Source organism: Dipodomys ordii, unplaced genomic scaffold (assembly GCF_000151885.1).
Source record: "Dipodomys ordii isolate 6190 unplaced genomic scaffold, Dord_2.0 Scaffold10, whole genome shotgun sequence".
Classification (NCBI taxonomy): domain Eukaryota; kingdom Metazoa; phylum Chordata; class Mammalia; order Rodentia; family Heteromyidae; genus Dipodomys; species Dipodomys ordii.
In genome coordinates, this window is record NW_012267226.1 from 10,964,818 (window position 1) to 10,992,802 (window position 27,985).

Sequence of the window (27,985 nt, forward strand, 5' to 3'; positions counted from 1 at the left end):
TTCACATATGCTAGGCAAGCAAATTCTAGATCCAAATTTAATTGTTCCTCTCATCTCGAACGTAGCAGTCCCTGAGATTCATATCCAATTAACCACTAAAAAGACAAGTGGAGCTATGACTCAAGTGGTAGAGCACTAGCCTTGAGCAAAAAACCTAAGGGACAGATACCAGGCTCTGAGTACAAGCCTTATTACCACAAAGGCACAAATAAAACAAAACAAATAGCAAACAACAACAACAATAAAAATAAACTAGTAAACGAAGGCAATTTCATCAACCTGAGAAAGGGTATAGACTCAATGATTGCTCCTTAAAAAAAAAAATCACAAGTGTTTCCACTTGGCCTATTTCTTTTAATTTTTATCTATCCTATCATCCTATCTATCTATCTATCTATCTATCTATCTATCTATCTATCTATCTATCTATCTATCTATCTATCTATCTATCTATCTATCTATCTATCTATCTATCTATCTATCTATCTATCTATCTATCTATCTATCTATCTATCTTTTAGTGTACTGAAGATTGAACTAAGGGTCTTATACTATTAGGCAAGTACTCATGCAATCACCTGAAAAAATGTTCAACATCAAAAGCCATCAAGAAAATGCAAATTCAAAGCACAGTAAGGAACTGGGTCACAACTACTAGGATGGCTACAGTCAGAGGATTGGTGAAGATGTGAATTTGAATCTTTACTCTAAATTTTGGTGTTTGAGAAAGTTTGCATTTTCTCAGGAGGACACTAAGCATTGAACTACTATATAACCCAGCAATTCTATTCCTAGGTATATGTCCAAGAAATCAAGCTATGTATCTACAGAAAATCCCAAACAATTGGTCATAGCAATACTCATAATACCAAGTAATAGAAGCAACTCAAATGTCCACTACCTGATGAATAGATAAAATGTCTATCCATAGAATGGTATATTGCGCAACAATAAAAACCAATGAAGTACTGATACATGCTGTAACATGGTTGAATCTTAACATGAGGCTATATGAAAATAAAAAAGTCACAAGAGATCACATTTTCACATTCCATTTACAAGATCTGGCCAATCTATATATATATATATATAGATAGATACAGAAAATAGTTTAGTGGGTGTTAAGAGCTAGAAGTGAGTTTCAGGGGTAGAAGGGGTACTGATACATTCATTGTATTCTTAATTATTAAAAAAGGTTTGACTATGGTGAAAAACACATAACCAAAAATTTGCCATTTTAACAATTTTCAAGTGTACAGTTCAGTCCCTAATGTTAAATATTCACACAGTTTCATCCAATAAAATGGACCTCTACACATATTAAATGATAACGCCTTATTTCCTCCTAACTCCAGCTCCTGGCAACCAGCATTTTGCTTTCTCTCTCTCTAAGTCTACTTTTTGCAGTTTAAATGAGTGGAATCATACAATATTTTTGTTCTTGGAACTAACAGATTTCACTTAGCATAATGTTTTAACGTACAATAAGATTTCCTTCCTTTTTAAGTCTGAAAACTATTCTCTTGTAAGTATGCTCCATATTTTGTTTATCCATTTATTTACTGATGGATACTTGGGGTATGTCCACCTTTTAGCTATTATGAAGAATGCTATTATGAATATGGTCACACTGTATCTGCTTCAAATCTTGCTAGATAATGGAGCTTTTTTTTTAGTAGTGAAAATGTAACAGTGGTAAAGGTTGTACAACCCTGTGAATATACTAAAAACTGGAAATGGAAATTCTTACTTGATTTGATCCAAGTTCACCAGATTTTTAAGAAAGAGAAATAAAGCTTCCTAACTCATTTTTTAAAATCTCACAATTATTTCACATAAAAGATATGCAAAAGATAGAGGATTTATTTGACTTTTTACAATTAAAAAAATATATTTAAAAAAAGACTCTGAGGTTCACTTCACTGAAAGGGGAGAGTCAATAAATTAAAAAATAAAAAAAAAAGGAGAGAAATTTTTGAGAAGGAAACATATACCAAATTCAAACTGTTATATAAAATTGGGAAAGCTCAGAAACCCATTTCATCATTTTTTTTTTTTTTTGCTTTAGCCAGACATTTTCAACATGGTCAAGGCTCAAGACAGTTTTAGAAAGATTTCTCATAAGGTCCTCTGATCAGAGCAAGATAAGAGAAACCTTACCTGTCTGATCAAAAAAGAGACATGTTTGAGTCAATTTTCAGTCTTGGTCCCAAAGCAGATATCTAATTATAAAGATAATTACTATGTACAACAGTATTTCTTTCCAGATACAACACCTTATACACTTTATAGTTTTTCTCGGTAATTTCTCAGAGATGAATTTAGGAGGAGGCTGAAATACTACTTGATGTTTCAGCTGACTTCTGATTCTTATTAGAGATTCTTTTCAAAGTCCGTCTGTTTGCAGAAGCAAAATTACGAATGGCACTTCGAAGAGTTGAGTTCCCCTCAGAGATATCTGCAGAATTGATGACTGAATATAATGCCCGATTATATGCTGCAAATAAAGGTTTCCACAGTGATGAATAAAGTCAAATTCTAATAAACTCGATTACCCACTTGTCTATTAGTACTACTCTCTACCCAGAATTTCATAGGTATTAACTTTAATAAATATTCATTCAGTACTTACAACATGACAAGAGAACGGAGAGCAGAGACACACAAAAAAATTAAGTCTTAATATAGTACTTCCAGCCTCCAGGCATATACACCATGTCATCACAGAGTGATGTCAGAAATGAACAGAGTAACTGAGGAGGGAGCATACATTCTCAGCAGTACCATTTAAGGTGGGCCCTGAAGGATTAATGGTCCTAAAGAAGTCCTAGGTACATATGAGGTATAAAGGGTGTTCAAAAGTATGACAAATGGAAATAGTAAGTTTGGTAAAGCTAAAGTATGGCCTAAGGACACAGAAAATACGCTATGCATTTTATACTGTCATAAGAGCTTCGAGGCTTTAGAATAGGGAAATTAATGTGAGCTTTGTGCTTTTAAAATAACTTACAGGACTGACAGAAACTCATTCCATACAGGTGAGGAATACTAGGAATTTAAATACTGACAGTTTCAGTATGTACATGCGGCCTACATGTGCTTACTGAACCTGTGCACTCTATAATTCAGTAGATGAGCAAGAAACATTAGTGACAATAGGAAGGACTCTTATTTGGTCCTACTGCCACTTCTAACAGACTTCCTCATTTGCCTCACTGTCCCAGCAGAACTGGTTAGCAGTCTAATATGAATGTATATGATGAGTCTATATTAGGTAACATAAAGTATGTAGAAATCAGAGGATTCAACTAGAAGACAGAGTGCTAACTTAGATGAACACAAGAATCAAACTTTTATCCTCTAAGCTTGGTGTCAGTAGTTCATATCTGTAATCCTAGCTATTGAGGAGGTTGAGATCTGAGACTCCAGATTTGATGCCAGCCTGGGCAGAAACATCCATGAGACTCTTATCCCTAATTAATCATAGAAAAAGCTGGAAGTGGAGCTGTGGCTCAAGTGGTAGAGCGTGAGCCTTGAGCAAAAAAGAAGCTCAGGGACAGCTCTCAGGCCCTGAGCTCAAGCCCCAGTACCAGCACAAAAGAAACACCCAAAAAACTCTTTTGTACTCGAGTTAAAAAATAACAATTACAATGGAATGAGTTGGAACTATTTTTCCACTATAAATGGGGACAAGATGATGACAAGACTCAAGGAAAAAAGAAAATTCACTGTAATAATTATCACTCAAATAATTGCTTGTTTTTGTTGGTTGTGGGGCTTGAACTCAGGGCCTGGGCACTGTCCCTGAGCTTTTTTGCTCAAGGCTAGGGCTCTACCACTTGAGCCACAGAGCCACTTCTGGTTTTTGAGTGGTTAATTGGAGATAAGAGTCTCAGAGGGAAGCCAGGTGCTGGTGGCTCATGCCTGTAATTTTAGGTACTCAGAAGGTTGAGATCTGAGGATCGTGGTTCAAAGCCAGCTGGGGAAGGAAAGTCCAAGAGACTGTTATCTCCAATAAACCACTCAGAAAACCGGAAGAGGTGCTGTGGCTCAAGTGGTATAGCGCTAACCCTGAAGAGCTGAGAAACAGTGTCCAGGCCCAGAGTTCAAGCCCCACGACCGAAAAAAAAAAAAAAAAAAAGAATCTCACAAGGACTTTTCTGTCTGGACTGGCTTTCAACTGTGATCCTCAGATCTCAGCCTCCTGAGTAGCTAGGATTACAAGATTATCAGTAAATTCACTAATATATATTAAGTACTTTGTAAATATTAAATTACCACAGTCACTACTCTAATTTTTTTTCTACATTGCTATTAGATCCCATCTATTCTTTCAAGAAACTTACCTCTGTGATTTTTATAGAAAATACAATTGTTGGCACAGGTATCAGGATGAGCATCCCAAAAATCAGGACCACAACAGCATAACGGAGGTAAAGTGATATTGTACAGCTTCATTTTCTCCTTGACCTGGGCTCGTAAAGCTTCCACATATCTAGAAAAATAGACTATGTTGAGGTAAAGTGAACATGAACAGGCAAAAAGTAAACATGAATCTTGCTTTAAACCAGCTTTAACTGTTAAAACTAGTTCTTATCCCTGCACCTTGATTCCTCCTCTTTGCACTTGGAAACAGCACGAAGGAACATGCAGCGCTATTCCCAAGAGGTATTAGCCAATCAGTACATTTGTCAAAGTTGTATGTCCCCAAAGGAGGAACAATATGACACAGTCAATCTTTTTTTTTTTGCCAGTCCTGGGGCTTGAATTCAGGGCCTGGGCACTGTCCCTGAGCTGCTTTTGCTCAAAGCTAGCATTCTACCACTTGAGCCATAGTGCCACTTCTGGCCTTTTCTGTTTATGTGGTACTGAGGAATTGAACCCAGGGCTTCATGCATGCTAGGCAAGCATTCCACCAGGCCACATTCCCAGCCCCCTCTCCCCCCATTTTGGGGGAGGCTGGTCCTGGAGCTTGAACTTAGGGCCTGGGTAGTCTCTGAGCTTTTGTGCTCGAGGCTAGCACTTGAGCCACACCTCCTCTTCTGGCTTTTTTTGTGGTTAATTGGAGGTAAGAGTCCACAGACTTTCTTGCCCCTCTTCAAATCTCAGCCTCCTGAGTACCTAGGATTACAGATATGAGCCACTGGTGCCCAGACAATCAATCAATCTTTTAAGAAAATTAAGAACAACTTCCTATAATTCTCCTCTACAGTTAGCCAGAACTTTATGCAATGTGTTTCAAATTACCTGATGTATTCTTTTTCTTTCTGTTGCTGTTTTTCTCTGGCTCCTTTTATTTCTTCAAGTTGTAACTGAGCTAAAAGGTCACTCATCTCCTCAGAGTGTGGTTCTTTATGACATTTCATTCTCAGGATCCTCTGCTCTTCAGCATAACGTTGTTGCTCTTTCCTTTTCTTAATTCTGAGGATAAAAATCATAACATGATGAGGAATTTCATTAAATTGTTCTTTAAAATTAGCTTCTAGATCAAATAACAAGAAATGCATAAAGCAGCAAGGAAATCAGGAAGTCAGTTTAATACCCCAAGAATGTCTTCAACAATTCCTGCGGATTTGAGTTAATCTTATGATTATCTATATACATAGCTTCTCAAGAAGAAATCAGTAGTGACTACTTAAGAGATTTTTCTGTAAGAATTCTAGCACAATACCCTCTCAAGTTAAAACTACTAGTAGTTAGGATTTCTGCTTCTAAAATGGAGTTTCCAACAGGAACAGATCCACCATCCCAACAACGAAACAACCTTAACCAACCAAAAAAAAAAATCCCCAAACTTAAAAAGTAATAATAAAAAATTAAATCAGATAAAATACAAGAAACAATGGTTTTCAAGACACTGTACATGAACCAACAAAAGACAGTGGTCCCTGACAGATGGGAAACCAAGCCAAGTCCCATAACTTCCAGATATTGCTGTCTTTAAAGTTTATAGACGGTGGCACAGGTGAGAGAGCTCCAGTGGAGCCTGGTGGATTCTGAATTAGAGAGGAAGCTGAGAGTGCAGAGAGGACAACCGGCGCTTAACATATCAGAATGCCAGAGAGAGAACCCAAGACAGCATCTCTCCTAGTATATAGCAGAGAACACACACACATATGCAAGGGGAAGGACCATTCAAGACAATAAGAAATAACACACATACATATGTTTAATCTGCTTTTCTATTTATTTGCCTGACTATGGTTTTGAACGGGAGTCTTAGACCTGCGAGGCAGGTGCTCTTCCACTTGAACTATGGCTCTAGCCCTTTCTGCTTTATTTTTCAAATAGGGTCTTGTGTTTTTATCTGGGCTGGCCTGCACCATGATCCACCTACTTATGCTTCCTGCATAGCTGAGATGACAAGTACACAGTACTGTGCCCAGCTTTATTGGTTGAGATGGGGATCTCATAAGCTTTCTGCCCAAGCTGGTCTCAAACCATGATCTGATCTCCTGATCTCCTCAGCCAGAGTAGCTAAGGATTATAGACATGAGCTATCATGCCTAGCTAAAATACATTTTTAAGACTATATCTGCCATAGCTATTCCTCTGATGGATCTAGGCAAAGTGTGAATTATAAATCTCCTGGAAAAGATTCTCCATTGCAGATGCTATTAGGAACATTCATGATTCATGTGTAGCTCAGTAGTGAGAGGCATGCTTAGCATCTGCAAGGCCCTAAATTAAATCTACCACTCACCAAAAAGAAAAGAAAAGAATATGACTGATTTGAGCCTAGAACATAGAAACACATACTCAAAACAAATTAGCTATTTTTTCTGAAGAGTAATATGCGGCCAATTCACACTCCTACTTCTTCAAGAAAGCATGGTCTGATAAAAACTCTAGGCTTTTACCCATTTGTGACAGGCTATCAGACTCTAGGGGCATTAAACCTTTCATGCTGTTAGATTAACACAGGGAAATGTTAAAATCTAGAAGCCAATCTACAAAGGCTGAAAGATCGGGCACTAGAAAAACAGGCAGGATATGGTAGATGTGGGACTAAATTCATCCATATTCTGGCTGCCCCAGGAGAGAGATAAGGTTACTTTTAACAAGCGTTTTCTTTCAATTGCCCTCTCACACTTGCTAGTATTTCCTGAGCAACAATTGTAAATCTAAATTGAGTATTTCTCAAAGAGCATAAAATAGTTTTTATGGTATGAGTGAAACTCAAATGTTACATAAAGTTGTAATAGGGTAGAGGTAAGAAATCTCATTATTGCAACCCGGGCAGAGGGAAATCTTTTTATATGACTGAATATTAAGATTTAGAGGAATATAAGGCAGCACACTAGGAATGTGGCAAAAGGAAAACCAGACACATACAGATATCAGAATTGACTTCAACACATATGCTTGTATTGTTCTCTTTAAATAAGCTAGAGAATTAAGGAAAAGATGGAATTTTTTAAAAAGTGTGCGTGTGATTGTGTGTGTGTGGGTGCGTGGGTGTGAGGCCATGCCAATCCTTGGACTTGAACTCAGGCACTGACCCTGAGTTTTTTGGCTTAAGGTTAGCAGGCCAGCACTTGAGCCACAGCTACATCTCCAGCTTTTTTGGGTGGTTTAATTGGAGATAAGAGGCTAAGAGACTTTCCAGTCCAGGCTGGCTTTGAACTGTGTTCCTCAGATCTCAGCATCCTGAGAGTCTAGGATTATAGGCATGAGCCACTAGCACTTGGCTTTAAATTCAAACTTTAGAGGATAATCCTAAAATCATAGCTATCAGTTACAGATCTACCAACATAGAGATCTTATTCTAAACAGAGTAAAGAAAAGTACTCTTAGGGGCCGGGCTCAGTGCTAGAGTGCTTGCCTCGCATGCATGAGGCCTTGGGTTCGATTCTTCAGTACCACATAAGCAGAAAAAGCCAGAAGTGGCACTGTGGCTAGATCTAGTGATAGAGTGCTAGCCTTGAGCTGAAGAGCTGAGGGGCAGTGCTCAGGCTGAGTTCAGGCCCTGCGACCGACAAAAAAAAAAAGAAAAAAGAAAAGAGCCTAGCTCAATGGCTCATATCTACAATTCTAGCTACTCAGGAGGCTGAGGTCTAAGGGTTGCGGTTTGAAGCCAGTCCAGGAAAGACAATTCCCTGAGACTCTTAACTTCAATAAACCAGCAAAGCTGGAAGTAGAGGTGTAACTAAAGTGGTAGAGTGCCAGCCTTGAGTGAAAAAGACAAGCGAGAGCGGGAGACCCCGAGTTCAAACCCCCAGAACTGGTACACACACACACAAAGGTACTTAGGACACTGATAATTTGTTAAGTTCAATAACTTCAGACTTCACAACATAAATAAATAAAAATCAAATGTAATGAATCAAATTGAGTTTTTCAATGATGAAATGCAAAGAGTAAAATGAATAACAAAAAATTAAACGCAAAATTCATAATGTGTTAGCTCAAGTACTAAAAGAAGTAGCATAAACATTTGTTGTTGTTGTTGGTCATGGGGCTTAGGTGCTATCCCTGAGCTCTTCAGCTCAAGGCTAGTGCTCTACCACTCAAGCCACAGTGCCACTTTTGGTTTTTGAGTGGTTAATTGGAGAAAGTCTCACGGACTTTCTTGCCCAGACTGGCTTTGAACCAAGATACTTAGATCTCAGCCTCCTGAGTAGCTAGGATTACAGGCATAAGCCACTGGCTAGCATAAACAATTTTATATAAAGTTCTTACAAGAATTATTATCTCTACCAGTAAAACCTAAGCAAACATATAAGCATTGTTTTTCAAGGTATATCTTAGGTTTTGGTAATAGGACAGTTCCTAGAAATGATGGCTTCTACTCCATAGCTACTCCTTTCCTCACAAGGAAAAAATTAGCTAGACTTTCTGTCTTTAGTTCCACACTTCCTTATCCACTCCAAAAGAGCTTTAAGATCATTCCACCAAACAGCTCTAAATTCACAATCCATTTAGCACATATATTCTCACAAGAACAATATTGTCCCTAAGGTGACAAAGAATTTTTAGATATTACAATAGTCTGTAGCCCTCCAAAAAGACAAAGTACATTGAATAGAAACACATTTTATCTATGTATTAAAACTGAGAGTGGGAGGCAAGTGTGGAAAAAAAAATGTTAAAATGCTCCACAAAGGGAAAAATAGTGAAGGCTGAGACACACTGATGGATCATTACTCACTTTCTTTCAAGTTGTACTCTGCACTCACATAGCTGACTATTCCTTCTTTCTTGAAATTTTCTTCTATCAGTCTCTGTAACAACCTGGACCAACCTTCTCTGCCTCCTTTGCAAGCCCATCTTGCAAAGTTCTAGATCCTATACACTCTCCTCGTCTTACATTATACCCTCTCCCCAAGATACAGAATGTATGTCCCCTGTTATGTTACCACTACAACCACCTGTAATTCAGGAAGCTACGTAAAGATCCATTACAAATCATGTCCCTATGATCGAAACCTACTTAACTTAGCTGTCCATTTGACATCTCCATTGGATGTATTTTCTTGTTGAATAATTACTTTCTAAACAAGCTTCTATTCTCTTCCAATGTCTTCAAGTCCTCTATGTAAACATGCCTTTTACTTATATACAACAGAAACTAAAGAGGTCAAAAATCAATATCAATACCTCTGTTTTCTCACAATGATGTGGATACTATTATAGCAGTTCTGCTGCTTATGCTAAAAGGTATTCTGAAACCAGCATCAGATTTTCAGCAAGAGAAGTAACAATGTAAGAGGTTGCAAATTGATGTATGAACTTAATATTCTGGATGTGTGCAGAAATAAACAAGAAGACATCAATATTTACATTTTTAAGCATATCCTGAAAACACTGGAAAACTATGGTAAACAATATGAAAATATATTCTTAGGATATCAACAATAACACATGAATTCTTGTCACTCAGTTCTCTTCTACATCCTAAGGTCATACTTCATCCTTTACAAAACTTAATCCTTTACAAAATTAAACTAAAATAAAAACCTAAAACTCAACTGAGGGCTTTGACGCTTTGGAATCTTTCTGAGCAGTCACACCAACATTTTTAAATTAAAAAAAAATTTGCTTCTAAGAGAAAGAAACATTTATTTCAGAAGTGAAGTCAGAAAAAAAACTTTTTAAGGAGGTGGATAAAATCTAAGCTCTGACACAACAGGATTAAGGTATAATCTAGCAATCTAAATCTTTGCTTGCTGAACTTATTTTCTGTTCAAATTCTTTCTGTCTACCAGACCCTGATGCCAGGTGATTTCAGTCCCTCAGTGATTTCAGAAATCACAAATAGTAAGAATGATCACAGACTTCCCTGCCTGGGCTGGCTTTGAATCACAATCCTCAAATCTCAGTCTCCTGAGTAGCTAGGATTACAGGCATGATCCACTGGTGACCTGCAATCTGAGACTTATTTTTAAATTCCCCTTGACAGAACTCAGTTAACTTACTTAAAACAGCTTTTAAAGGTGCCTTTTACTCATTGCTACCTTTGCATTATCTTACGTGACAGGCCACACTACAGACTTTAAAAGGTAAGGTGATAGTGTCAAATGTAGATTTAAACCCCAGTTATTCCATCTCTAAGTGTGGACTTTATATCAGTCATATCGCTTAACATCCATAGGGCTCATTTTCTCTTCTTTAAAAGGAAAAGAATAATCAAATCTACTTCATAAGTTACTGAAATGAGTGAATGGGCTAGTACCTCTAAAGCACTCAATACTATGCTCAGCACATTGTAAGCACTCAATGGATGGTAGTAGCATTGCTACCTTGTGGAATTGCTGTATGGATTAAATGAGATGTTATCAGGGTAAAGCACTTGAAATATAGTAAATGCTAGATATTTTTATTTTTATATTAATTTCATTCTCTTCTCTAAGTGTGCTACTTCATAGCCTGCTAACATTTAGTCTTATCTATTCCCAGAATGCCTCTAATGGGGCTCCTAACTGTTTTCAGGGTAAAGTCCAACAACTTCCATTTTCTAACATACTAAGCTCTTTATGATCTTGTAGCTCACATCAAGCTTAGAAGTGTCATATTTTCTCATGAATAGCTTTTGCAATGTTCGCTCTCTTATCTAATATTCCTGTCCACTCTTTCCCATCTTCTTTGTATTATACCATTCCTATTAACTCTTCAGTCCAGGAAGTTTTCCTTTTCCTTCTCTTATCTCGAACTTCCCAATTTGATTTCAAAATGTTTTCTGTGCTTCTGCATCATTCTTGTGCTTTGTCTGTCTTCTAATGGTAACAGGGGCAACTAACATTTATTGACCAAATGCTATATGCCAGATTCTTTGTCAAGCACATTTACAGATTAACTTACTTAATCCTCACAGCACCTTTATGACATATATAACATTATTATCCTTATTTTGTAAAGAGGACACTCTTTACAAAAGTTAACAAAGGTTAACTTTCCCAAAGTCACACAAATAGTGGATAGTGAAGCTAGAACTTCCACATATCAAGTTCCTACCTACCTACTGTAGTCTTGTAACTGTATTAGGTATTATAATAATCCAATTGGTTATATGCTTCTCCATTCCTCAGTCAAATCTATCTAGTAGGTTCTTTTAAAACAAAGCACAAGCCTTCTGTGTCATACATCCCCTAAATCTAGCAAGTCTACAAATTAATACCAATTAGTAGAAGCTTAATAAATAGCTACTAAGTAAATAAAACCAAATCATTAATTCTTATACAACTGGTTGACGTAGTTATCAAACTCATATTTACAAAGCAGAAAAAAATGTTTATTTTAGAATGCTACTAACAGTTTTTATCTCCAAATTCACTCACATAATCATTCATGCAAAGACAGCATAAATGGTTTAGCTTCTCCAAGAAGAAAAAGGCAAAAATAACTTCAAAGTATCTGCCAACTATCCACTAGATAGTTTCAAGTATTTTGTGCCATCTGTAAAGCAGAGACATATTTTTTCTGAGATCAAGACTATAAATCCAAGAAAAAAAAATTATCCAGCAGGAAATGAGAATTAAGTAAAAGCCTAAAGCAAAAAACCTTTCAAAGAAGGTCAGCAGTAATGCTAAAGAAGACACTTCTCCCCGCCTGCGCCACGTGGGAGGCATGCCATACGAAGATCTACATTAGACGTACAATACCTATAGCAAGAGTGTATTGATTTCAGCTAAATGAACTGAACAAAATACATTTCCATTCTATCTTCAACCCAATGAGCTGTAAAATGTTTATATATTGGCTCTACATAACTGAAAATTTTTTAATGCAGATTGGATCAAAATTTAGCTAAAAGATTAATATCCAAAATATACAAAGAGCTCTCTGCTATTCCAAGACTCATCACCTTGATCTGGTCCAGAAGTTAACAAAAATCAAGAAGGCTTTATAGTTTAGTTAAAGCTTATTCTGTAGCTAGTTTGGCCATTTCCTTAGTAGTACAGTATTTTTTATTATGGTAAAGAAATGGATTTATAATGACATTTTCATGCATATATGTTTATGTAAGTACTTGCATCATATTCACCCCTAATTACACTTTCTCTCCTTGTGCACTCCTGCTGCTCCCCTACTCCTCCCAAATAGTACTCATTCTACTTTCATGTCTTAAAAATCTACCTTATATATATGAGAGAAAACTTAACAGTATTTGTTTGTGTCTATCTTTTAACATGTTGCCAGTCACCGGTCAGTTGTCAGCTTCAGAGCTGCATTTACTTTAGAGAAACTTCCTTTCTTTGCATAATCACAGTTGCTGCTGGTCTGATCTGTGCACAGAGAAAGTCCCACTTGTTCTAGAGACACCCCCACCCCACCCCATGTGTGCACCCAGAGGAAACAAATGTCCAAGTCTAGAGGTTCCCAACAGTACGTTAGAGACTGGGGAAAACAAACAGTACACTGAGCTCTGTGCTACAGGAGAATGGAAGGAAACTAGCACTCTGCCAGCCTCAATGTTTTCCAGTTAAACCACCAATTAAACCACCTGTGGGAGGGAGGAGGCTGGGGAAACTGCATAACCTGCTCAGAGTTCTCTCTCAGCTGACCCTCTCATCTGCAAGAGGTATACTATGGGTCTGAAGAGGCAGTTCTGGAGGCCAACCAATCCACGGGCAATGGGCTTCGGCTTAACACTCTTAAGTCTCCGTGGTGATTCAGGGGAAATAGGGCTTCCCACCTCTTGCAACAGAGGAAAAGCACTGACTACTGTGCTCTCCACAACTTTCTCACAGTGGTTCTGTGTCTGAAGCATGCCTTCTCCATAACTACCTCTCATGATACATGAGAGGGTGGCCCAAGATTCCCCAACTTGTAATTGCTTCTTATTGTACTCCCTTACCCGAGATAGTATCTGGTAAACAGAAAACTAAGAACAATAGCTCTCGTGAGATACTGGACTGACAAAATGGCTTTCCTATCCAGTATTGGACTGTCCCACCAAATTCCATACACTAGTCTTAAGGCTTGTGAGAAGTGTCAGGTATTCTGCAGCCAGGACTGCCAATCTGTTGTCACCAGGGTTACCTGGCATGCCTTGGGATGTGGCTTCAGCTTCTCCTGTCCTCCCGGGGATCCAGGGTTGGTGCTCTTGTCTGTTTCCTACTTGTTTCTACATTGTCTCCTGTTTCTCAGTGCTTTTCAGCTGTCCTGTTCCCTCTTTATTGATTAGTGATGCTCTTCCTGTCTTCCCTTTATAGTCCATCCTTTACTGCCCTGACTCATCTTATTCATGAAAGTCACATGGAAGAAGGTTCTAATCTGTCATCTTGTCCCAGAACCTAAAACCAACTGAGAAAAATTTGTGTGTGTGTGTGTACCAGTACTGAGGCTTGAATTCAGGGCTTCATGCTCTCATTTGACTTTTTTGCTATGGCTAGCACTCCACCCTGAAACACATGTCCAGTTCTGACTTTTTACTGGTTAAATGGAGATAAGAATCTTGTGGGCTTTATGTTCCCAGTATACCTTTGAACCATGATCCTCAGATCTCAGCCTCAGGATTATAGGTATCAGTGGTTGGAAAATTTAAATTACTTTTGAACTCCTCTCTCTATGTGAAGCCTAACTGGCCATCAAGTTGTATAGATTCTATTTCTTAAATATTATAAATAAATCATTCTCTGTTGCCATCATCTCTCAATATAATTACTCTAATAACCTCTACTCTCTGCCGTGCTTTTCTTCACACTGCCAGAGATCTTTGTAAAATATAAATCAGATCATAAGACTTTTGCCTTAAGATTTTCAGCACCTATATTACAGCATGTGCCACTTCACTTTTACCAAAGTTTAGCCACTAACTTTTTCAAAAATTCCTCAAACATAACCAATGTCTTCAACTACAGTACTTTGACTATTTGGCAAACTCCAATTCATCAAGCTTGAGTATTAACTGATTTAAAAAGCCTCCTTAACTTTCATCTCGATGATCCTTGCCTCACTTTTAGTACTATAATTTTTTTTGTCTTCCTTCCTCCATTTCTCCTTCCTTGCTTGGTGCTCATTTTATCACCATCAACACCAACACTACTATCATCAAGGTGGGGATAATAACTTTTTTTATGGTACTAGTACTAGGGCTTGAAATCACTCAAGACCTGGGCATTATCTCTTAGCATTTTCACTCAAGGCTAGTGCTCTACTACTTGAGCCATAGACCTATTTCTAGCTTTTTAGTGGTAAATTGAAAATAAGAGTCTCTCACATTTGTCTGTCCAGGCTGGTCTTGAACCTCAGATCTCAGTCTCTTGAGTAAGCTAGGCCTGCAGACAGGCATGAGCCACTGGAAACTAGGTATTATAATCTTCATATTATAATTACAGATACTGAGACTTAAAGTTACATAACCAATGAGTAGTACATCCAAACTTAAGTCAATTTTATTCTTTTTTTTTTTTGGTCCAGTCATGGGACCTGAACTCTGGGCCTGGGCGCTGTCCCTCAGCTCTTCAGTTCAAGGCTAGCACTCTACCACTTGAGCCACAGTGCCACTTCCAGCTTTTTTTCATTTTGCTTATGTGGTGCTGAGGAATCGAACCCAGGGCCTCAGGCATGCAAGGCAAGCGCTCTACCACTGAGCCACCTTCCCAGCCTCAAATTTTATATTCTTAGCATATAGTACAGTGCTTGCCAGGTAAGAAGTTCTTAGTAAATGGGCTTTGCTACTGAAAAGTGAAAATAAAACAGATTCTATAGAAATACTGTTACTTCCTTTCACTCTCATTTGGATAATGTTGGTTTCTAACGGAGAACTCATATTCCCTTACCCCAAAACATATTTATCCACCTAGGAAATACTGTCCATACCAAATGTTGGCAAGGATGTAGAGCAATAAGAATTCTCACTTGTTGGGGGGAGGCTGGGAAGGGATGTGAAGGGTAAACAAAGGAGGAAGCTGCAATGCTTGGTAAGAAATGTACGCATTATCCTGCCCATGTAATTGTAACTCCTCTGTACAGTATGTTCACAAATAAAATAAAATTAAATTTATAAAAAAAAAAAGAATTCTCACTTGTTCACACTGCAGTTGGCCATCAAAAAGCAGAGAAGTATGGCTCAAAGTGGTAGAGCGCTAGCCATGAGCAGAAAAGCTAAGCAAGAATATAAAAGCCTGGAGTCAAGGTCCAGTCCTGCTCTTTCCTCCCTCAAAAGAAGTTTCATTCACATTTGGTGGGAATACAAAAATGGGTCACTTTGCACAATTTAGCTGTGCATCTAAAATTGGTCGAAAGCTAGACACAGTAGCTCATGCTTTTAAAAACAAAGGTGCTCAGGAAGTGAAGACCAAGAGGGTCATGATTCTAGGCAAGCCCAGGCAGAAGCTGGTGAAACTATCTCCATCAATAAAAAGCTGGGCATGGTGGTACCTGCCTGTAATACCAACTATGTAAGAAGGGTAAATAGAAGGATTGGAGTACAGGCCAGCCAAAGCATAAATGCAAAACCTTATTGGAAAAATAACTAAAACAAAAAAGACTGAGTGTGTGACTCAAGTGGTATAGAACTTTCCTACCAAACACAAGGCCCTGAGTTCAAATTCAATGCTGCATAAGTAAATAAATAAATTTATTTTATTAGTCAACTAATTTTATTGGAACAACTAGTTGTTCACTACTTTCAATAAACTATCCAGATCAAAAAAAAAAAGTGTCTCACAGACTTTTCTGCCTGGGCTGGCTTTGAACCATGATCCTCAGATCTCAGCCTCCTGAGTAGCTAGGATTACAAGCGTGAGCCACAGGTGCCGTGCCTGTTAGACACTTATCTCCAATTAACCACCAGAAAACTGGAAGTAGCACTGTGGCTCAATTGGTAGAGCGCTCACTTTGAGCTGAAGATTCAGCTCAGAGACAGCACCCAGGCCCAGAGTTCAAGCTCCATGACTGACAAAATAAAAATAAAAATAAAAAATAACTGTTTCCAATATATGTCAGAAGGTAAATCATATCCTAATTCCTTTTAAGTCCTCCTCTCCTCCCTTCCTTCCTTCTTCTTTCCCGCCCCTCTTCCTTTTTTACTTTTTGAGACGAAATCAGCGCTATGCATATACTCTATCACTAAGCCACACACAGAGTCAACACCTGATAACTTCTAAGATTTAGCCTCTAAACACAACTAGTAAATTAAGCCTCAGAATGAGAATCAAAGAACTTACTTTTCAATTTTTTTCTTTTGTTCTCTTTCTCTTTTTTGTTCCTTCACTTGCTCTCTCTCAATATCCATGAACAGTCTTCTGTATCTCAGATACTGCTTTTGGCGCTAAAAGCAAGAAGTAAAAATTAGTAAGATTCTGTTCTCAGAGAACTTCACAAGGAAAGAAGGTAATCTTACAATATAGACAAGAAAACTGTATGATACAGAAGTAACATGGAGTTGAAACCCTTTTGTACAACTACTTAAAAATTTTTAAAAATTTGGGCTGGGAACGTGGCGCAGTGGTAGAGCGCTTGTCTTGCATGCCTGAGGCCCTGGGTTCGATTCCTCAGTACCACATAAGCAAAAAGAAAAAAACCGAAGTGGCTCTGTGGCTCAAGTGGTAGAGCGCTAGCCTTGAGCTGAAGAGCTGAGGGACAGCGCCCAGACCCAGAGTTCAGGCCCCAAGACTGGACCCCCCCAAAAAAATTGTAAAAATTTATGTGCATCTCATCATACAAAATAATATTTATCAAAATGAACTCTACATAATGGAAACAAGAGATTTTTTTTCTTTGTTGCTGTTTTTGTTTCTTTTTTGTCTTGTTTGATCATTTATATAGTCTTTGGGAATATAAGAGTCACAGAAATGGAGGGAGAAAGGGTAAACAAATACAGCTGTGGTATCACTAGAAACTATGTTGAAAATGAACTATACAACTTATGGTAGGGACAGGAGGGATGAACTGGAAGAGAGCAAGGGAAGGGGTGACAGTGTCCAAAAAGAAATGTATTCTTTACCTGACTTATATAACTGTTAACCTCTCTGTATATCACCTTCATAATAACAATTTTTGAAAGTTTTTAAAGTATTTTTAAAGAAGAAACATGAAACCTGTTCTCCCATGACTCAGGATAATAACACATATTTCCAAACACATAGATACAATAATAGGCTGAAAAAAGAAGCATTAATCTAGTTCTCCCTTAGTATATAGTGCCTTTGTCAATAGAACCTAAGGAAATGATCGTACTTGATATAGTAAGATAGGGAACATATTTCCAAGTAGTAAATGCCATAAAAATAGGGCCATGGAAAGAATGTAGGAGGAATTTTAAGACAGAACAATATTCATCCAACTTTCCAAAATTAGAATTATACTCTACACCTAGACGAACATGGCAGGGAGGAGAGCAGTAGGGCTGAAGTACATCACAGTATCACACTCATAAATGGAATAAGTACAATAAAAAGCAAGTGCTACTATACTATGTGTGACCTGTTCACACCTCTCGACTTATAAATTCTCTCTTAAGGACACAGCCTACTCCAAAGGCTAAAGTATATCTATATGCATACACTAGGACAGTATGAAGCTTTTTGGCAAAATTATTAAGTCAAATTTGTAGTTTTCAATATTTGAAATGCATCCGAATCAGCACTGATAGTTTTTAAAAAGATAAATGCCTTAAACCTATTTTCAAACAATAATTCAGTATATCTGGCTTTCTCTAGGCATCTGTATTTTGAAAATTAAAAATAAGGCTCCACATAATTGGTGGATGGCCATTGTTAGAAATGGAAATTTAAACTAACTTGAAAGGGGAAACAAAAGGAAGTTATAAATGTACATTTTCCCTCTGAATCAGTGACCAATTCATACTGGCTGGAGAAATTCACTTGAATCAGTGCTCTTATTTCACATCTATGTAGCTTAAGTCCTAAGAGCTTATAGAGAAGTTATCAGCTCTAACTTCACATGTACCATATTATTATATACCTCTTTCTTGTCTTCTTCTTGATCTACTCCAGACTGAAATGCCAGTGGAACTTGGAATTCAGTGTTCAATTCTGACTGATCTTCATTAGAAACCTGTCAGAAAGTCCAGTCACACAAAGTAACAAAATTACCACACGCTAGCCCTGTGAATCCTCTCGATTTTTTTATCTATTGATTCTATTTTCCTACAACTTTGAAGTCAACTAGATAAACAAAAAACATATAAAATAAAAGCAAAATAGATAAAAAGAGGCAATTTCAGAAGGAATTACACTGATCACAAACATGAAAAAGAAACCCATAAAATGAGAAGACATTTGCATCTATCTGGAGATATACTATCTATATACATATACACACATATATATGGAGATATATACATACACACATATAGACAGAGATATATTATATATATACACACATATACACAGCCTGTACATAGAAAATACTAAGAAATTCCGTGACTCAATAACCAAAATACAAACAAGCCAATTTCTATATGGACAAAGAATTAAAAAAACATACCCCTAGCTTCAAGAAAATACTAAATAGAAAAATACAGCCAGCACTTCACACCTACTTTGATAGAAAATAATTTAAAATAAAGATATGGTGTCTGGGGTTAGAGCTCAATGCCAGTGTGTTTGCCTGGCAAGAGTAAGGCCTAGGTTCAATTCTCAGTCCTATAAATGACAAGTGTTAGTAAGGAAGTGGGAAATTTAAACTTTTGTACTTTGCTAGTAGGACTGAAAAGGTTGCAGCCACTTTGGAAATTAATTTGTTAGTTCCTCCAAAGGCCAAACACAGAATGAACATGCATCCCAGCAATTCCACTGAGATACACACTTAAGAGAAATGAAAAAGATGTTCACAGAAAAACTTACAAATGTGCATAACATTATTTATAACAGCCAAGAAGCAGAAATAAGCCAAGTATCCCTCAATTAATGAGTGGCTGAATAACATGTGCTTCATAAAATGGAATTATTTGTAGGAATGAAACCCCTCTATACGTTATCATCAATGAACTTTAAGAACACTATACTAAGTAAAGTCACAAAAAGGGCTAGGAAGGTGGCTCAGTGGTAGAGCGCTTGCCTTGCATGCATGAGGCCCTGGGTTCAATTCCTCAGCACCACATAAGCAAAAAGAAAAAAAAACCGAAGTGACGCTGTGGCTCACGTGGTAGAGCGCTAGCCTTGAGCTGAAGAGCTGAGGGACAGCGCCCAGGCCCAGAGTTCAGGCCCCATGACCGGACCCAAAACAAACAAACAAAAACAAACAAAAAAAGAAGTCATGGGCTGGGAAGGTGGCTCAGTGGTAGTGCTTGCCTTGCATGCATGAGGCCCTGGGTTCGATTCCTCAGCACCACATAAGCAGAAAAAGCTAGAGTGGCGCTATGGATCAAGTGGTAGAGTGCTAGAATTGAGCTGAAGAGCTGAGAGACAGCGCCCAGGCCCAGAGCTCCGGCCCCATGACTGGCACAAAAAAAAAAAAAAAAGAAGTCACAAAAAGCCTTAGACTTCATGATCTCATTTATATGACATGATTAGATTAGAAAAATCTAAGTTGAATAAGGCAATATATTCTACTTTGTTATTTCAGCTTAAACAGGTCTGTTTGAGCTTATTTAGTACCACATTTCTTACACAGTTCTGTTAGTAATACCACTATTTTAAATGGCTCATTGAACAGATATATTACCTACTATTCCTGAATGCACAAATGCTGTGATGTTACCTGTTGATTCAATCATTGACACATATAAAAAAAAGGATGTGATAAGACAGAAAATGTATATATTAAGATAAGCTTCACTCAGACATGAGTTACAATACTGCTAAGTAAGAGATCAATGGTAATGGATCTCTCTTTCTGTAGTACTAATGATCAAACCCAGAACCTTTCAAGTGAAAGAAGTCAATTCCTGAGGTATCCCATGTTCAAACTATATATATATATTAAATAATTATTTGTCTTTTAAAACCGAAATATCCATAAAGTTGTTTATTAATTATTTGACAAAAACAGTTATGGAAAAGAAAACCCTAAAGAAGTACTTTACAAGTAATAAATTCTTTTGGGTGCTGGTGGCTCACACTTGAAATCTTAGTTACTCAGGAGGCTGAGATCTGAGGAATCATTGTTCAAAGCCAGCCCAAGCAGGAAAAGTCCATGAGACTCTTATCTCCAATAAATCACAGAAAAGGCTGGAAATGGCACTGTAGCTCAAGTGATAGAGAGTTAGCCTTAAGCAAAAGGAACTAAGGTCCAGAGTTCAAGCCCAGGACTGGCAAAAAATAAAAATAAACAATGTAACTCCCATATAATCTATCAATTCCACCAAAAGGAATTTAAAGCAGAGACTGGAACAGGTATTAACTCCTAGGACTACCAAGTATGCTCATTAAAGCTGATGCATGGGTTAGCTTGCTCCTAACAGGAAAGAGGGAGAGAGAGAGAGAGAGAAAGAGGGAGAGAGAGGGGGAGAGAGAGAGAGAGAGGTGTGTGTGTGTGTGTGTGTGTGTGTGTGTCTCTCTCTCTCTCTCCAGGGTCTCAGCTGGCTTTTTCAGTTTATGTGGTACTGAGGAATTGAACACAGGGCTTCATGCATACTAGGCAAGCACTCTACCACTAAGACACATTCCCAGCCTTGTTTTCTACTTTTATGTTTTATCTCACTTTCCTATGTCTTGCTTCCCAAGTAATTAGCCAATAAAGTCAGCCTTGTCTGAAAATAGTAAACATCACAGAGTAGTACTAGTTATACTATCTCCTGGTTAGTAACTTCAACCTGCTGACATGTTGCCAATAAATCTCTTTCTTCTTTCATTACTCTATTTCTTGAGTTATTGACTTCTCAGGCAACAGCAGAACTGGACATTTCATGGTTACATACCCATGTTCATTACATTGTTATGTGTAACAAACAGGAGGTGAAAACAATCCAAGTGTCCATCAGTGGAAGAGTGGAGAAGCAAAATGCAGTATATGTACACATGGAATATTATTCAGGTTAAAAAGGAAATACTGTCCGATATAATAGCAGTATGATGAATGAAACAAGATAGGCACAAAAGGATAAATACTGTATGATTCCACTTTATGAGATATTTAGAGTAATCAAACTCATGGGGACAGAAAATAGAATGGTGGTTTCTAGGAGCTGAGGGAAGGAGAAATGGAAATAATTGTTTAATGGGCATACAGGTTCAGCTTTACAAGATGAAAAAGTTCTGTAGACAGATGGTAGTGATGGTTGTGTAACAATGTGAATGCATTTAATGCCAATGTTTTGTACACTTGAAGATGGTTAAAATGAGCTATATGTGGTGGTACATGCCAATAATCTTAACACTCAGGAGGCCTGATGAAGAGGATCATGAATTCAAGCATGGCTCACACCTGTAATCCTAGCTACCCAGGAGCCTGAGATCTGAGGATCACAGTTCGAAGCTAGCCTGGGGAGCAAAGTCTGTAAGACTCTTATCTCCAATTAACCAGAAAACCAGAAGTAGAGCTGTGGCTCAAAGTGGTAGAGTGCTAGCCTTGAGCAGAAAAGTTCAGGAAATAGTGACCAAGCCCTGAGTTCAAGCCCCATGACCAACAATAAACAAACAAATATGAAATCATAAAGTGGTAAGTTTCATGTTAGGTATATTTTTACCATACTTTTTTTAAACATGTACCTACATTCACATGTAAATAAATGCTTATAAGGAGACAAAAAGAATACATTCATCTCTTGACAGTGATTAACTTTGAAGAGATTTCCTTCCTTTTTGTGCTGGTTTGTATTTTGTTTTTAGACAAGCTCTCACTAACTTTGCCCAGGCTGACCTTTAACTTGAGATCCTTCTGTCTCTACCTGTTGAGTAACTGGCATTATAAGTGTGTACCAACATGCTCAGATGACTTGGGAATATTGCTAAGAGGAAAGAGCTAAGAAGATGAAAGTGGCGAAAGATATATTTATAACAAAGGATAATTAATAGAGCAAGGATATGAGGGGTTGGGGGGAAGATGACAAAGGAGTCCAGAATGTAGTTCCAAAAACGAACAACTCTTCCTCTGAAATAGAATAGGCAATAATGTAAAAAAGAAAAAAAAGGAGTTGGGAAGGTGGCTCAGTGGTAGAGTGCTTGCCTAGCATACATGAGGCCCTGGGTTTGATTCCTCAGTGCCACATAAACAGAAAAAGCTAGAAGTGGCACTGTGGCTCAAGTAGTAGAGTGCTAGCCTTGAGTCAAAGAAGCTCAGGGACAGTGTCCAGGCCCTGAGTTCAAGCCCCAGGACAGGCAAAAAAAAAAAAAAGATAAATGGTTACAGCTTGTATTTTCTTTACAAAAGGCTGAGAGTGTGGAGGTACAGCAAGAAGCTTAAAGAGTATTCAAGGCTAAGACTAGTCAGTGTCGGGCAATGACAATCATTCATAAATGGCTCAATTTCAAAGAGTTCAATCCCGTTACTTTGTAGTTTGCCCTACCTGTCGTCTTCTGCAGGTATTTCTCTGATGCCTATATGGAAGATGCTGATGACCCTCCAGAGGGAAATCCTCCTGACGTCTTTCAGCTGTCCCAACAGACAGCTTGTGCCTAAAGTATGGGCTCTAAAAGACACAATAGCACTTATCAAATGTGAGTAGTGAAATTCATTGAGAAAATACCGTGGCTTCACTAATAGGCCTGAAGGAATCTAAATAGGTCAGAATATTCTGATATATTATGGCATAAAAGTAGACATACTTCTTGTTACTCTTATGGATCACAACTGCATAAAACAATCTTAAATTTCATCTATAAAGCAAAAAATAGTATTAGTATCTATCTGCCAGGGTTATTGTGGAAGTTAAAATAACACATACAAACTTATAAACCATTATGGCTATGGTAGGTACATCATAAAATAAGCAATTATTTCAGATAATAACATCACTAATATTAATAAGAGATAATACTATCATCATCTCTGTGAACATCTCACACAGCTCTGACAAACTGAGCCCAAACTCTTAGAATTCTTTTTTCTGCTGCTAGCTCTTTACTGTACTTTGCTCTACTTGCTCTCTGGCAGAGCCTGGATCCTGGAATTCATGTAAACCATATTACTGGCACTCTGGAAATAACTTCTTTTTCCATCAGTCATCTGTCACATCACATGATGCCTGTATTCCTGTGCTAAAAGACATATAAATGTTGATATAAATCATCTAAGCAGGAGCATTACACCTGCAGCAATACAAAAAGCTTCAGTGGAGAGGACTGAAGTGGTATCAGTAAGAATGGTTGATATATCACAAAACATTATATTTTTCCCCATTATTAAAGGTTGCCCTATCAATGTCAAGCAGAAACCTAAGCAGTTTTTTCTCTGTTCCCTACTCTTCGCTATTATCAGACTCTATTTATTCTATGAGAGAAGCTAAGTCTCAAATGTTAGGTAAAATGTCATGACAGTGCTCCAGAGGCAAGTCTTCTTGCAGTCTCCTGTTTTTCCAAAGATGAAGGCTGTTTGCCATACTTGTTCTATAGAAATATAAAATAGGCAACAGTCTAAACATGATGGGCTAATCACAATACCACAGAATTCAGTGACAATAAAGTATATAGCCAGGTACTAGTAGCTCATGTCTGCAATCCTACTTAGGAGGCTGAGATCTGAAGATCATAGTTTGAAGCCAGCTATGGCAAAAAAGTCCATGGAACTTTTATCCTCAATTACCAACCAAAAAAGCTGGAAGTGGAGCTGTAGCACAAGTAGAAGAGTACCAATCTTGAGTGAAAAAGCTAAGGGACAATGCCCAAGACCTGAGTTTAAGAATCCAGTACCAGTACCAAAAAAAAAAAGAAGTATATATCCCTCCTTCTCTAGATGCTACTCTACCTCTTCTCTATAGGAGACTTGGTCCTGGATTTTAGGTGGAACATACTGATGATACTCCGGAAGCAACTCTTCCCCCTCTCTTTTCTCTCTCATAAAAGATGAGGGTTGTTGGAGAAATATGTTCTAAGAGAATGACAAGAATAGAAAGAAAATAAAACAAGGGTAATATGCTACTCCTTAGGTTTCAGTGAAAACTTTAGGGAAATAATATCAGGAAGAATATTTGATGTTTTATCATCAGTGAGGATGTTTTACTTTCCATCCAACCTTGTAGACTTTAATTCTAGATCCTATATTGTTCATGTAAGGAAACTATGTTTGTGGAAAATACTGTGACTAATCCTTATCAATTAGTTTAATGTTATCAGTCTTCAGACAGAAGAAATGATTTGATTTATATGGTTCACTAGACTAGAGTCTCTTGTACTATAAGGTGCAAGGTAGAAGGAACCGGACAGAAGAAGTGAATCTAATTAAGGTATATAGTATGAACAAATGGATATGTCAGAATGAGATCTCCTTGTACAATTATTTATGTCAAATAAAAAGTAAATGTGTGGGGGGGGTGGGGAGAACAAACAGCCCATCAGGAACTGAAATGCAAACACTCTGCCCATCCTTCTCAAAGCAAGGGCACTGTTCTAATAGGATTTAGGAATACTAGTTTAGTAATGTGGGAGGTAATCAAAAATAATATATGCTTAGATTAGCTTCAAAGTTCTGATTCTATTCCTTGTATACTAATATTCAGATACTTTATTTTCCATTTCTTTATCTCTTTCTGCTCTACCTGGTCTCCTATGAAGTCCTGGAACCTGAATTTAGATGGCAGGTACTGATGATCCACAGAAGGGACTTCTCTCCCTTTTTCATCTGTCCTATCAGAGAATGGCTCCTGAAAGCGTACTTTCTGAAAGAGAAAAAAACACAACTATATATTGTTTAATAGGAATAATAGTATAGCAGTAATTTTCGAGGATTTGTTGGGAGTCTTAAGAGTGAATGATAAAATATTATGAATAAAACTGAAAAACATACTTCTTGTAATAGAGAATAATCTTTGCAAGCTCCAAACTGAACCCTAAACCATTTAGTTCCTGCTGGTTTCTGTCATGTTTCTGTTCTAGCTTATCCCTGGGAGGCCTGATGATGCCTGCATAGAAAATCCCAGTGGACATGCAGGAGGCTCCTCTCTCCCTCATCTACCTATCAAAATTGATGCTGGCTGCTTTAAATTTACATTCTAAAACAGAATAAACAAAAAATACGAACAGTTCAGTGAATGGGAAAAGCAGGGGAGAACAAAGAAAGGGGTGACATTGGCCAAGAAGCATGTACAACTACTTAATAATAATAATTTTAAAAAGAATGATAAGTTAATTTAGATATAGACTTAAGGTCAGAGTATAACTGGACAATTTTTGGAGTAAAACAAAAATTATTTCCTTCCTACAAAAGCACAATTATATCAAATTTACTTCCTATTGATTCCCTTCTTCTGTCTACTGTATCTCAGGTAGAGAGCTGGCCTCAGAAGCTGAATAAACTTTGAGAATACTGTGGGCCACTCCTTTATCCATTTTTCACCTGCCAAAGCAGATGATGGCTGCCAGAAACATTTTCTTAATTAGTAAGATTTTAAAAACAATAAATTATCTAGATAGGAGTAATACTGGAACACTTGTTATGAACCCTGAAGTTTTGGGAAACCAATCAGGAAATCCTTAATTACCACCTACAAATCTTTAAGTCAGTGGCAATATAATGCTTCCAAGTCCCATACCAAACCCGATTACTTCTTGGTATTAAATTTTTTTCAACTTGATTTTACCTGATTTTTAGATTGAAAATCATGCTCCTGATATTGGTGTAGAATATTCTGATCTTTGAGGAGAAAATCTTGGACTTCACATTTGGGTAGAATATTCTGGTCTGTAGAGAGAAAATCCTGGTTCTGATATTTAGATGGAATACTCTGGCTTTTGGGAAGAACACACTGGTCTTTGAGTAGAAAATCCTGGTCTGTTTGTAGAAAGTCTTGGTCCTGACTTTTGGGGAGGATATGACAATTTCTAGGTAGAAAATTCTGGTCCTGATATTTAGGTAAAATATTCTGGTCTTCATGGAGAACACAGTGGTCTTTGGGTATAGAATGCTGGTGATGACAATTGGAGAGCAAATCTTGGACAACCATCTCAATATTCCCATCTTCTAGCTCAGTACTCACAGTTTCTGTTTTCATAACCTTTCCTTCTGGCCCAGTGGCCTGAGAATCTGGCTCGATGCTTGGAGATTTGAGCTTTACACTTTGAATTTCTGCTGAATAATTCTGAGTTTCTGAGAGATCACCTTGAGCTTCTGGAAGACAATCTTGAGCTTCTGTCAGAATATCCTGAAGGCCCTGAAAGTACAACTGTTTTTGTTATCCTCTTCCATCAGAGCAAATAGTGGATTTTTGAATTTTACTTTCTAAAATTAAGCAACAGATACAAAATATTAATAACAAAAATTTAGATTTTTCTTTTCTCTTTTTTTATGGCCAAGATGATGTACAGAGGGGTTAGTTACATAAGTAAGCTAATAAGTACAGTTCTTGTCCCCTCATTTTTCTCCTACTTTCCCTCCCCCCCAACCTCCCTCAAGTTGTACAGATCATTTCCAACTTATTGTCTTGTGAATATTGCATTGGTTCCCCCCTTGTCCTTTGTCTCACCATTTTGTTGTTCCCTTTCCCTTCCCTAATTCAAATAAATGTATATACAATATCAGGGTACCAAAATCAAATATGGTGACAACAAGGGATATACCGCTGGGAGAAGAATATACAAAAGAAACAAGAAACAACATGGTACATAAAAACAACAACAATGAAGGAAAACCTCTTGTGTCCAAGTCTTGGGAGTTCATTTTGCTTAGCATCATCTTATATGGTCATATATACATAGCTATTGTTCTGCTCATCTGCTATGATTATCCTAGCCGTATACTAAGGGAAACCATGGGACCTATGTTTCTTTGGATCTGGCTTATTTCACTAGCCATACAAGGACTTCATATCTAAAATATACTTAGAACTCAAAAAATTAAATCCCCCAAAAACAAATCTTCAAAGAAACAACCACCTCATTAATAAGTAGGCTAAAGACTTGAAGAGATTTCTCTGAAGAGGAAATAAGAATGGCCAATAGACACATGAAGAAATGCTCAACATCTCTGGTCATAAAAGAAATAAAATCTAAACAACATTGAGATTCCATCTCACCCAAGTTAGAATGGCTATAATCAATAAAGCTAATAACAAGAGATGCTGGAAGGGGATGTGGCCAGAAGGGAATGCTACTGCATTGTTGGTGGGACTGTAAACTTGTTCCACCACTCAGGAAAGCAGTATGGAGGTTCCTCAAAAGACTACGCATAGAACTCCCCTGTGACCCAGCAATCCCACTTCTGGGCATTTACCCAAATAACCACAAACAAAGCCATACTAAGCTCCCAGCACAGCTATATTTACTGCAGCATTATTCACCATAGCTAAGATTTGAAACCAACCCAGATGCCCCTCAGTAGATGAATGGATCAAGAAAATGTGGAATATATACATTATATATATATATATATATATATATATATATACAGCAGCATTATTCACCATAGCTAAGATTTGAAACCAACCCAGATGCCCCTCAGTAGATGAATGGATCAAGAAAATGTGGAATATATACATTATATA

At 37.6% G+C, this 27,985-nt stretch overlaps 1 protein-coding gene across 1 annotated transcript in view; it reads right to left on the reverse strand.

The window, feature by feature from the left end:
* Window positions 1-1,843: 1,843 nt before the first annotated feature.
* Window positions 1,844-27,985, reverse strand: part of Ccdc15 (coiled-coil domain containing 15) — a 47,410-nt gene continuing 21,268 nt past the window's right edge. The window contains exons 6-14 of the mRNA XM_013009466.1: window positions 26,087-26,656; window positions 25,046-25,165; window positions 24,256-24,378; window positions 22,859-22,981; window positions 18,373-18,465; window positions 16,614-16,717; window positions 5,248-5,421; window positions 4,347-4,495; window positions 1,844-2,497 (exon numbers count right to left, since the gene is read on the reverse strand). Of these exons, the coding sequence (XP_012864920.1) occupies window positions 2,322-2,497; window positions 4,347-4,495; window positions 5,248-5,421; window positions 16,614-16,717; window positions 18,373-18,465; window positions 22,859-22,981; window positions 24,256-24,378; window positions 25,046-25,165; window positions 26,087-26,656 (1,632 nt within the window). The 3' untranslated portion in view covers window positions 1,844-2,321. The remainder of the gene's footprint in view (window positions 2,498-4,346; window positions 4,496-5,247; window positions 5,422-16,613; window positions 16,718-18,372; window positions 18,466-22,858; window positions 22,982-24,255; window positions 24,379-25,045; window positions 25,166-26,086; window positions 26,657-27,985) is intronic.